The sequence below is a fragment of the Aphelocoma coerulescens genome, chromosome 10 (genome assembly GCF_041296385.1).
Source record: "Aphelocoma coerulescens isolate FSJ_1873_10779 chromosome 10, UR_Acoe_1.0, whole genome shotgun sequence".
NCBI lineage: Eukaryota > Metazoa > Chordata > Aves > Passeriformes > Corvidae > Aphelocoma > Aphelocoma coerulescens.
Window position 1 is genome coordinate 18386620 of NC_091024.1, and position 12986 is coordinate 18399605.

Genomic DNA, 12986 nt, shown 5'->3' on the forward strand with positions numbered 1-12986 from the left:
CAGTGAGCAAAACTAACTCTATTAAATAAAACAACAGCATCCCAGAACAAATACTCACACTTCTCAACACTGGCACTACCACCACTCACTGGTGCAGCCTCAAATGAAGTTCCCCGTACAGTAAACACTTTGATTGCTTCATCACACTGCACAGTACAAATAATATTTCCTAAAAAGAAGTCACATTAAAAATTCAAATATCAGACATACTGTGCTTTAGAAAAAACCAAATAAAATTAATATCAAAAACATATTAGCAGTTGTACTAGAATATGCAACATCCACAAAGGTATTTCCCAAAACTGCAATTTCAGATGACTAAAATGTAGCACTTAATAAATAGAAATTACAAATACTTTAATTTACATTTTAGCCCTATGTTTCTAAAGCATGAATACAAATCTCCTATTTTTAAAGGACACAAAGCATTCAAATAATCCCTTATGAATGAGCTTTTAAATTTCAGAAGGGATGAAAAAAACAACTTTGAAAATGCCATTCTTAAACATAAAGGATGTCTATAATTCAAAGTAGATCTTTTATCCTGTTGCATTAATTCATCAGGACTGAAGACAATGAGGCCTCCCCAAGTATCTGCAGGACTCTGTTCCTCTCTATAATATAATACAATACTTCACACTGGAGGCTGCAGGGAACACTAAAAGAAAACATGCTGCAACATTTTTCTAAGCAAACTATTCTTAAACAAAGCCCTCTTAAAACTGTGGATTACTGGGAAGCAACTTAGAAGTGCAGCACAAAACCACATTCCAGTACCATAACTGAAAATGTAATACCCTGCTGATATATGTGGTACAATCTTTACAGTAAAATTAAGAAACACAAGCTAATGAGCTCATATCTAAAATAAAACACAGTGTTAGCCAAGCATTAGAGAAACAAGACTGAAAAAATAATTACAAATTAAATTAATTAAATATAAAGAATTTGTTCAATGTCTTCATAATTATAAAAAATAACCGTGTGGTATCTTAAATCAGAACTAATGCTAGTCCAGTTAAATAAAGCTGGACAATTAACTTTATGTTTTACATTTTACAAAACCTGATCAGAAGGGCATTAACAAACACAGTACATGGAAAGGACATCACCAAATTCTATTCCTTAAGGTGACAGACCTGGGTTTGACATGCTCGTACTAAAGCCCTTGGAATTACTTGCTTTCTCACACAGGAAGCATTATGTCAATCCCCAGACTTCATTTTTTATGAATCACAGCAATTCAGATTGTAAAGTGAAAATTCCTATCCTATTCCAAGGTTTTAACAATAGGATCATACAGAAAAATTAGCAGTACTGGATCCTTCATTGGACAAATATCACACAACTTTTGTGATTACCCACCTGCATAGATAGTTCTCACAAAAGTATCTGGGGACTTAATTTCAATAATGTCAGAAACAGGGGCAACATCAAGTTTGCCAGCCACTCTGGGAATAAGATTCTAGAAGTTAGAGATGAAAAGTTAGCAAAATAAATGCTAAGTAAAATGTACATGGTCAGTAAAGGACCACTGCTGACCCAATTTTAACTCCATATAATGCTGTCTCTAAGACATATAGAACTAAGATTTTTGTAGGGCTACTCATGTAGCTTTAGCAGTCAAATAAAATCCCATAACTGTAATAACAAGACATTTTATGAGACTTACTGTAAGTAAACCCTTAATTCAATATCTTAAATTAGGAGACTTACTCGCTTCAAATATTCTAAAAGTGAATACAGATGCCACTTAGAGAATTGACAATTATGGATTGCTGAGCTCTTGGCACTTCAAGGGAAAACAAAAGGTGCTTTTAGAAGTTAGATGCCAGAAACAATAGGAAAAAAACCCTGCACTCTTCCCTCCAAAGGAAAAAAATATTTTTAAATTTAATATTAAAATATATATTCTCTTGCTCCAAAATTTACTCTAGAAAATTACTTAGCACCTCTAGGAGTGGGAAGAAGGATAAAAAGAGCAGCAGAAATGACAAAGAAATCAATGATAAGATGATTGCTTGCTTTTTGTCTGCCTCCTAATCTGGTACTAGAAAAAAGGGCCGAGTTCTGAAATCTTTACTCACATGAAGCACTCAAAAATGGCAGTGTAAGCTTTAAAGCAAAAGCCATTAACTTTTACTATGACACTGCAGTTAAAAAAAAAATTTAAAAAAATTTTAAAACCTAAGGCTTAAGGTACATAAAGATTTCTCTCAGCAAAAATACAAGCATATGGATTGATATTGATTGGAAGTGAAAGTAGTCAGATGGAAGGCCGATGTCATTATTCGTCCTACGTCGGCAAGATTTCTGAAGGATCCTTTTTCTCTAATTTAGCTACACCACAATGTTGCTCAGATTCTTGGTACTGAGGCTCTCCATGTACTTATAAACACATTCCTTAAAAAAAAACAAGTTTTGAAAAATTGTATTTTCATTAAAAACCATCTTGGCTGGGACTTAGATCTGTGTTATTTATATATGTTTACAGACATTTCAATGTACAAGACTTATATCACAGACACAAATCCCACCCAAAAAAAAAGTTTGCTTCCAATAAGTCTGCATGCTTTCATTTCAACATGCAAATAACAGATTTTTCATCTCGATTTGCTGTGCTTTTCCATACAATTTTCATGCTTTCAGATCACTTAATCTGGTTTGCCTTATTGTACATTGCGCCTTGTGTCCATAGGACTGGCTGGTTACCACAGAATATTTATTCTACACTATTTTTTTTCACATCAGCCCATAAAAGAACTCAAACGTGAATCATGAAATCTAACTAATGACCTCTTAAGCAAACTACTGTAACATTGTTTGCAAACACAAAACTGTCCATGGATGATGTCTCTCAGGCCTTTGATTTGCACTCATGTACAGTAGTGTCTGTCTCTTTTCTACAAGAACTTTCTGATGCACTTTAATCTACTTACCTTCCCAAAGGCAGATGCTCCAGCACAAATGTGGGTGTAATTAAATTTTTTATGAGTTTCCACAATCAAGGGAGTCAACTCCTCTGAGAATAAAAATATATTGCTCAGAATTTACAACTGTCTTATTTTCAATCACAAATAGACAAATAAATTTCTTTTGTCAATAGGTAAGAACAACTCTCACCTGCTAGAAATCCCTTGTACACATCATGCTGAGCCACGAGAACTTTTGCAACACCCTGCACTTTGCTGAGTTCTGATGCTACCTATGATTACAAGTGAATTATTATTAGTTTGTGTTATAACAGGCACCACAACAAGGGAGCCCCCACTGCAAATAGCTCACAGCCTACAGATTAGCTAAAACCAGAACCAAAAGTACATTGATTTCAAAATCGGAACAAACCTGAATGGAATAAAATGCACATCTTCTGACTCACAGCATAGTGCCTTATGGGATAATGAAAATGAATTTGTGAATAAGAAACTACAAAGCAAATCAAACTTAGGAAAACTTGCCTCCTGCATGCAGGCCTCCACACTGATTCCAGTATTTCTTACAGCAGCCGATAACAATCACGCTTGAGGATTACTGCTCAGTATTCCAATATAATCATCAAGAAATCAATCCTATTTTCTTTTAGGTCAGTCAATATCTACCACACAAACAAATATAAGTGTACAATGCTGTTATGATCTTTGTCAAAATTCTAGGAGCAACCCTTTGTTTGCATCTGACTTTTTGCCCACTGATGCGATGTATATTTCCAATTTATATTTATGCATTTTTTTCCTTTAAATTGGCACAAGTGAAGTTTAAATGATAAAAGGGTTACTACAGATCAGAGAGAAGCGGACTGACAGCGAGGTCTGGAGACCACATGCATCATCCGAGAATCAGCACAGTTTTACTGAGTTTGGTGAGTATCAGTTTACCCTTAAAAATTAACAAAAGGGAAAAATTAAAAACTCCCTAATAGCTGCTGCAGAATATGTTTGAGTCACTGGCTCTTAAACAAAATCTCCAAACCTTCACTTTTTATAAATGCTTTTTCCCACCATGACATACACTCTCCATATATTTAGTATTAAAACAAAAAAACACATTCACAATCATTTTTCTACTATGCAAGTGTGTAGAATAGGAAAAATTAAAGACACACATACTAGGCAATTTTTTTTTTCTTTTTAATTTTCTTGATTTAGATAAATTTTTGCTTCATCTCCACCTCGAATACCTGAATAGCTACTGAGGTTTCTTCACCTATTTGTGAATAAGCTGCTCTATGTATGCGTTCTTCATGAGATACTATGTGTTGCTTTCAAAGTAACAGCTCATAAACAGTGTGTAAATATTAGACATCGTTTTTTGTACTTCTACTGCTCACACAAGACAAATCATGCAGGAATAAAAATGCCACTAATGTACTAACTACATTATCTCTAGATTTTGCACATTAAAATTACACTGAAAATACACAGCTAACATACAAGGAACTTTTTTCATACGTGAGCTGTGTCAAGAAGTCAAGAAGCACTAATTTCAGAGTTTTAGGCTGCAAACACACTCTATACAACTAGTGATTGGTTAGTAAAAGCAACTTGCTCAAAAGCCCAATTTGTCACTTATTTCACTTCTGCTGGTTTCCATTTAAACAAGCACAAACTTCTTTCCAAATTCTTAGCACTGCAATATTTGTCATTTAAACTTCACAGAGAAATATCCTGTTTTAAAAGTTAATTGTCCTTTAGTCCTATAAAAATTTGCTTGCTCAAGCATGTAACAACTGTTATTGATACTGTCCCTTGTGAAATGAAATCTATATCCGTATTTTCTCTTGAGAAGAGAAGCAGTTCCAAGTGCAGGACTTTTCTGGCAGATTAGCAAATCCTGGCACTGTTTCTCCTCACTACAGATTATTTTTCAGGCTGCCCAAGATGCTGCCAAGTATTGTTTCACTGCATTCTTCATTTCATTGGTATGAAAATAGCATTTCCTACCTTATCACAGCTGGTACCAGCTACCAAACAAGAAACTTCCCCTCCCAGGCTCTTTGCTGCAGTGATGGTATTGAGTGTAATGGGCGTGAGAGACTCATTGTTGTGTTCTGCAACGACCAAGGTACTCTGAAGCCTCCGGAGCACCGACACCTGGAAAGAAAGGGAGACACAGAAGAGTTGGAAACTTAGCATCTAAGTAAAAAACTGTTCCTTTGAGCATCCAAGGCTTTACAGAAATTAATCAATTATACAAATCGCAAAACACTGCTGTCAAATGAAACAGGCTAATTCTAGATAATTTTTATAAAGTAAAAAGAATACATAGGGCGATACAAAAAAGAAAAGACATAAACCCGCTTGACTTCAATTTGTCTATAACATGCTGTGTTTAAACTAAAACTCCACAGGAAAATACTGAACAAAATTAAGAAAAACGTTTTAACACATTACATTCCAGCTCAGTTGATCAACTTAACCAAGTACCTTAAAGAGTGAGGATTAGACAAGCAAGAGTAAGACACAAGGAAATCAACAGTTGCAAATATTTACTTGGTTTTCTAGGGTGGTTCTCTGGCAGTGTTTTATTATAAGTTTTAAACAAAATCTAGCTACAGAACTCACTTTTATATTTAGATATGTATAGAGGCAAAATTTTATGCACTGGCTGGATGACAATTAAGCAGCAGGGGCTCACAGCCTGCAAACACACTAGTAGAAATCTTTATAGGCATCAGGTTAATTTTTCCCTCTTTTCCTTTAAAACATTTGAGCACTTAGTCTACCACCACAAATTAATGGTCCTCAAATAATAATTTTGACCAATTCACCATCCATACATAAACTTGAACTTCTAAAACAAAAATGAAAGAAACAAAAAAGATAGAAAAAAAAGGCAAAAAACTGCCCTGAAACCAAACCAAAATATTCTAAACTCTGAGACTTTCCTCTCTAATATTCAGGTGAAGGCGTGAAAAGCATTATTCCTCCAAGACTAATACTACAGTAAGGAAAACATTTGGGATGGGAACAGGAATATTGTCCCTCAAGTGTTTGTTTACCCTACATAAAGCCTAACTGAAGACTTGAGTTATGATCAGTGTAGGTTAGAATACATGGAAAATCAAATAAATTCATTAATATAACCAAGGAACAAATAGTAACATAAAGCTGAAGACACACAGCCAAACACTACTTTTTTAAACATACATTCCAACCCCATCTTCCCTCATGCCAAACATGCACTTACCTACAACTTCAAATAAAAAAGCTTCAGAAAATACGAGAGGCTAAAATTTGCATGTGGACTTCAATCTCGCAAAGCCTACCAACATACTGAATTTCAAACAAAGAAAGCAAATCCCAAGGACTTCCCTGAAGCTAATCACAGTGCACAAATATAAATACAAAGATAAGTTTTTGCAGAATCTGGATCATAATTTGACCTTTTGATTAAAACAATATGGATTCTTGTAAAAGTGCTCTGCATTTAATCTCTTATGCTTAAGGGTACTTGCTGTGATTAAGCATTCTAAGCACCTTTAAAACCAATTGCCAGTAACAAAATATTTATTGCCAATATAGATCAGACACTGTATTTTTGATTATGTTTCATACATCATTTGCAATAAAAGTTATGAAATTTTAGTCACCATTTGAAGAATAAGTCCATGCCTTTGTGGCAAAAAGCCCACTTCTCCAATGATTTACAGTTGTGTCACAGGGTAAAGTGAACCATGCTCCTGGAAAATCCTCAAGTTTTCAAGTTTCCAAAGGGAGACACATGCATTTTAAACACACACTTATTTCTGCCTATATTATCATTTTTTCCCCTAAATAAGCACTGCACCACCACCATCATTCTGTCAAACCATTCTAAAATAAACTGAGAAATAATTAGTTTTTTAGCCAAAACGAATAAGAGCAATGGATGTTGCTTGAGCAGACTGGCTATTACAGCATTAATTAGGTATTATTTCTAAACTGATAATCCAACATTTTATATTTGTGGGAATATACACAATATGGACACCAGAAGGTCACTTTAGGGATGACATTTCTGAACATAAAGACAAGACCAGATTCAAAAGAAAGTCACATTATATATTATGGGTAAAAATCTAGATGACAAAAGAGATTTCTATGTGAGTCTGAATTAATATACTACGACACATTAAATAATTTTTTCAATCAACAAAACCAAACCAAACTGGCTTTTGTTCGTTATAATAAAGAATCTGGAGTAAAACCAGAGGGCAATTCATCCAGTCACATGGTCCTGAAAACTAAGAACCTGCAATGAGTCAATGATCAGGACAGGTAGTTATTTTGATGAAGTTACTGTCCAGCTGCACATGTGGGAGAACAGCCCATTACTTCACTGAGATCATTTCTGCACTTGGGCAGGATGTCTACTTTGAAGCTTAAATAAAATAGGAAGGTGGAGAATAAACCTAACCAGCTGGCAGCAAGGGAAGAAAGCACAAGAAATAAGATACACAGATCAATCAAACTATTGAAAACTATGCCTTAAGAAGGAACAGCACTCAGCGCTTGTGCCACAGAAGGTTTCTGGTGAAAACCAAGCTCTGGAAAATCAGGCTACTCACAGAAATCACCTCCAGATAAACATCCCACCAACTTGAGCAACTGAGTAACTTCTGCAGCATGGCAACAGATAATGACATGCCAGCAAGAGAACTGGGAAGTTTATTTTCCTCAGGTTTAGGTACAAATCACAGCTAGACACCTATTTTTCCTCTACAGCAGAAACATCTGCACTTCCTCTATGTGGAAACTCTGGACAGTGACTCAAGTTTATACCAAAATTAACATTTGTGAATGAAAACCACCCAGAATTTCCCCTTCTCTCCCCAGTATTTACTGTAGAACAAACTTGGCCTCTGACTTCCAGATGTCTAAAAGTTGCTAAGATTAACTCAGATGTGCAGTACTGATCAATTAAGCCACTTGCAAAATAGCCATGGATTCACTGAATTGATTGTCTCAAGTTTCCCCAAAGCATCATTTTACTCCCCACTGAGAATCTCATCAGTATTTTCCAACCAGAGCACAAAAAATTTAAGTACAATATCTGGATTTCTAGGCTTCAGACAAAATAATGGATATTGATCACTGCTACTGTTCCAGCAAAACATTAGCAATCTGGACACATCCAGTACACGTGTACAGGTAAAGCCAACACCACACCCATCCAAGGCACCCACTGAATTTGCACAGGTGATCTGCTCTTCACACAAAGCCACTGCAAACTGAGAAACTGTTGGTCTTTCAGCCCACAGACAGGTCACCTGAACAGCACACATGCCCAGCACCTCTTAAATACAGATTTGCTGTTTATATGCTAAAAAACATATGTATCAAGAGCTGGAAAATCCCAGAGGGAAGTGTCATAAATCTTTGCTTGCTGCTGGGTGAGATTGGTGTGCAGCATCCATGGCCTCTGCTGGCAATAGGGTGGCTAACTGCCTGTAGCATGCTCCAAGGACACTCATAAATAACACCAGAATTAGGAAATCAGCTCTAACACATGTGGCAGGCACAGGAACACAAGATGGGTCGGCCAAAAAGTCATTCCAAAAAATGCAAGAGATGCAGCAGGTGAATTCTACATGGCCCCATGCTCCAAACATGCATCAATAAGAAACAGGGTGCTAGAAACTTCACCTGGGAAAATAAATTTTGTCTCCCTTTAGAGGAGCCACTGGAAGTTACAGGAGCTAAACCAAAACAAGACATTCACAAGGCAGAACATCAAACAACTGGACCTACAAAGGTATCTCTAGAGCTGCTTTTCTTAGCTGTAAAAGCAAACTGGCCAGAAACTAAAATTTTAAAACTGCTTTGTAGGTATTCTGTATCTCATGGAGAACCACTAACACTAGGCAAAGTTCCCAAGAAGGAACTCCAGGAACTAGGAACTGGGGTATTGCTAAAGATAAGATTAAGATTCCTAAACAACACAGCAATGCCTAATTCTAGTAAGAGACAGTCTTGTAGCTGCAAAACTTTTAAACTAAATAAATGAATTTGGTAAACTCAGGGAGAGAAGGGAACTCTACCAATAAAGCATATAGTTTTGGAATCTCTCTAAAGACTTGGCTACAAAAGAGGTCTAAGAGACAGCTCTATAACTCCAGGAAACACTGATTAGAAAAACAACACAAAAGGCACCTGAATTAAAAAGGACCTATAATTGCAGCAAAGAACAGCAATAAAAAAAATAAAACCACTTTGCAAAAAGGATTTTGCAATCATAATAAAGACTTAACATTACAAAGGGATTGAAGTAGCAAGAGAAAGATGTAATACATAATAAACTTCCAAACACACTCCTTGCATACCATTAATAAAAATCAACAAAGCTATTTTGAAATACAGACAACACTGTCTGTACTTCAACAGTGAGCTCCCTAAATGGCTTATTCTCACGTCTGCAAGTGCACTTGCATTCTCATTCCTCCTTAGTACTCCCATCTTTAAGTTATGCAAAAGTCCAACTTTCCTTCCTCTTCATACTTTACAGGTTTCTCCCACCCTGTTTTCTCCTAGACTCCACTCCCTCTTGAACTATGAGTGTCAGCAGGGCTAAACTTTGCACTTTCTAAAAAGTGAAACAAACTCTCACAGACTACATTGTTACACATACGTTGAAGATGCACACAATGTTTTACCGGCTTTGTTTTATAAAGTTAAAAGTTTCGATGTGTATGGCTGAAAACCAAGGAGCTGAACTCACATATCTGGGCCATGCAACTGAATTGTGCAGAGAGCATGAGTAAAGTACTATTTACATAGCAGTACCATATGATTCAGAGATCATTAAGACCTTTGCTCTACAAAGGCTGAAGCCTAACAACAACTGAGACATGCCCATGATTACAACAGTCACAATTTTCTGATTAATTCAATCACGTCTGACCTCATCTACCTTTCCTCCTCTTTTAAGAGATTCTCATCACCTGAAACCATTTAGTATATGCATAACTACAACGTTAGAGCTGTACTGAACTGTAATACCTGTAAAAGCCCTGGAGAGCTCAAAAAGAAACTTGCGAGATATAAAGTTGTTTACAAGGGCTATTTATATACAGTTCTAGTGGTGGGAGTATTTCCTGGTGCATAGTAAGATATCGAGCAGATATTCGGGGACATCTCATCAATCATCTACTCCAACTAACCTTGAGTTCACCTAGACCTTGGTAACACAACCACAATGACACACCAAGCAGCAAATGGCCTCCAAAAGCCCAGCACTCCTCTCAGCTGAGCACTATGAAGGTCAAATTAGAGAAGCAACAGGTGTTTTGCATTAGCCTCATCCACAGGTTGTGATAACTAAGGCAATCACATTTCTGACTGAGAAACGCTGGATTAACTTGCCAGTACCCCAGAAAGCGTCTCCTTGAGCCACAAATATTTTTCTATTGTTCTTAAGAGTTTGCAGTAACAAACTTTAGAAGTCTTCACCTGTTGCTCAGCTTGTCCTGCTCAAGGGTGGATGCGAGCGAGCACTCCCAGAAGTTCAGGACTTCCCTAAGCCTACGGTAGCTTTCCACATGGGACAACAGTCCCCCAACTGCTGCCTACTGTGACCGCTGGAAGGGGCTTCTGGAACATCCCGTGTCCACTCAAAAACTTTATTTTTAACAGAGTGGGAGAGAAGTCCAGCGGGAGAGAAGTCCAGCGGAGGAGTCCGACTCCGGCGGAGCGGGGCGCTCGCCCCTCAGAGATCCCCTGGACCACCGCTGCCAGGCAAGAGGAGCTCGGCCCCGCGCCCCTCCCCGCGCCCCCTTCGCCCTACTGGGCGGGGCCCGCACGGCCGGGGCGAAGGAAGGCCCCGGTCAGTGCGCACCACGCGGCCCGAGGGCGCTGCCTGAGGGCTCGCCCCGCACTCACCGCCCGCCGCAGCCGCTGCGCCACCACCGCCCTCAACATGGTTCCGCCGGCCTGCACCGCGCCGCTCTCGCGAGAGTACGGCCAGCCCCGCCCCGCTGCCCCATTGGACCGACCGCCGGGCCAATGGGCGGCAGCGGCGGCGCGGGCGGAGAGGAGAGTGCGGAGTGTCCGTGTTCAGCGCCCGCCGGCTCCGCACCGCCTGCCGAACCTCGCACGGCCGGCTGTCCTCCCCTCTCTGCCCGCTGATGTACGGCCCGGCTGTCTCTCCGAGCCGCCCGCTGCGGCTGCGTTCCCCTTCACCGCTGGCTGTGTCCCTCGGCCTGCTGTCTCCCCGCACCATTGTCCCCGTGCACAGCCGGCTGTGACCCCCTCTGTCCCTCTGTCCCCTCGCACAGCCGCCTAGCCCTCCGCTCCGCTGTTCCCCCGTACAGCCGGCTCTGTCCCCCCACCCGCCCCCTGCGCTCTGGGCCGTACCGGTGGGCAAGAGCCAAGTTGCCGCTGCCGTAGGGGGCCCGCCCAGCTCCCGCGGAGCACCTCGAGGGGAACGGACCCCGTCCAGCCCAAACTGACCAGATACCAGCGCTAGCCTCCTCCGGCCGCCTTTGCCCGGTTCCCCTGCAGTGCTTCTGCAAAGGGTTAAAGCCTTTAAAGAGAACAAAACAACAGAAAGCCGAGTTATGCCTTCAAATGCCGGTGCTCCTTGCCAGATCGTATCCTAAGCCAGTGAAAATGTGCCTTGCAAAGAGAAATAAGGGAAAAGTCTTAATTTGCGGCTGTGGAGCCAAGAGCAGCCTGGGAGACTATGGCCCCCTCCTGTGGCTGCCCATGAGCTGCCAAATTCCCCCCGGTCACACTCCCCACACCACGAGATGCAACAAGAGCAAAAGAGATAATGTAGGCATGGAGTGCATGGCACACTGGAAAGGCCAGATAGCACGGTGCTTCCAAAATGTCGCACCCCACCAGTTGTCCAAACCACACCGAAGCTTCAAAAACCAGTCAGGTATCACGAGCCCTGGATGGCATCCTCTCACCAGGACAGATTTCTGTCTGCCTCACCCACATCCTGTGCTTGGCCCCAGTCAACATTAAGCAATAGCTCACGAGCTCTGAGTAATTTATAGATCTATTTTATTATTATTATTCTGATTTCCCAGAACCAAGGCAAGACATCTTGTGCCTGCCCCTAACATGGCACTAGGGTGCCCCAGGGACCAGAATGAGACTTGCTGTTTTTCCATACCTCCAGATTTTTTTCTGGGTGGCAAGGAGAGTGATTTTTTTAAAAATGAAGCAAAATATTTCAGGCCAAATTCACTGCTAAAATGTGCGCTGTGGCTCTCTGAAAACCTGACGTCCTGGAGAAGCTGGCAGGAGCTGCCATACTGGAGGAGCAGCTAGTCCTGCCAGCCCAGGATCCCCAAGCACACATGGATTTGGGACACTCCAGAATGGAACTCCCATCCCAGAAATCACAAGATGAGCCATGAATGGAGTTTCTTCCTTCCCATCCTGAAGTGGTTTAGAGGGGAAAAAAATCAAACACAACCCCCCCTGAGCAATTATGGCCATTGGACTGTTCCTCCAAGAATCAGCAGTGATCTGCAGCATGTCAGTGATTTGTTCTGCATTACTAAGTTGCTCCATAGGAAAGCAAAAGGCAGATTGATCAAAAAGGCTCTTCAACTTTGCCACAGTCTTGGCACAGGATCACCTCTAAAATTTATTCTGCCACATGATTTTCACATCAGATGCCAAAAAGTGCTGCTTTACAGCAAAAGCTAACCAGGTCCGGCAACTCAAGCATCTAAATGAACAGTTGAATTCGTCTCAAATCTCAAATGTCTCTAGAATAGAAAAAAAAGCAGCTGTCCTGTATATTCCAGCTTCCTGGCCCCCCAGCACTACCTTAACTCCTCAAGCCCCAAAGGAGAGCTGTGAAGGGAAGAGCTAAAGGAGGTGGCAAACCTCCTTCAGGGCCTGTGCCTGATTATACGGATTAAAGTAGCTCCAGGGCTGCTCTGACTTCTGCCTGGTCTGGCTCCACCCTTCAGTCCCCAAAAAAGGAGGAAAATGAGTGTTTGGAGCTGCTTGTGCATCACCTGATCTCTGCAAATGACCATGTGAAAA

General features: G+C 40.3%; 1 protein-coding gene across 1 annotated transcript in view; it reads right to left on the minus strand.

Moving 5' to 3' along the window:
* ETFA (electron transfer flavoprotein subunit alpha) overlaps nucleotides 1-10956 on the minus strand; it is a 30022-nt gene extending 19066 nt beyond the window's left edge. Inside the window, exons 1-6 of the mRNA XM_069025730.1 lie at nucleotides 10857-10956; nucleotides 4941-5090; nucleotides 3124-3205; nucleotides 2940-3022; nucleotides 1366-1465; nucleotides 59-169 (exon numbers count right to left, since the gene is read on the minus strand). Coding sequence (XP_068881831.1) covers nucleotides 59-169; nucleotides 1366-1465; nucleotides 2940-3022; nucleotides 3124-3205; nucleotides 4941-5090; nucleotides 10857-10895 — 565 coding nt within the window. The 5' untranslated portion in view covers nucleotides 10896-10956. The remainder of the gene's footprint in view (nucleotides 1-58; nucleotides 170-1365; nucleotides 1466-2939; nucleotides 3023-3123; nucleotides 3206-4940; nucleotides 5091-10856) is intronic.
* Between the last annotated feature and the right edge of the window lie 2030 nt (nucleotides 10957-12986).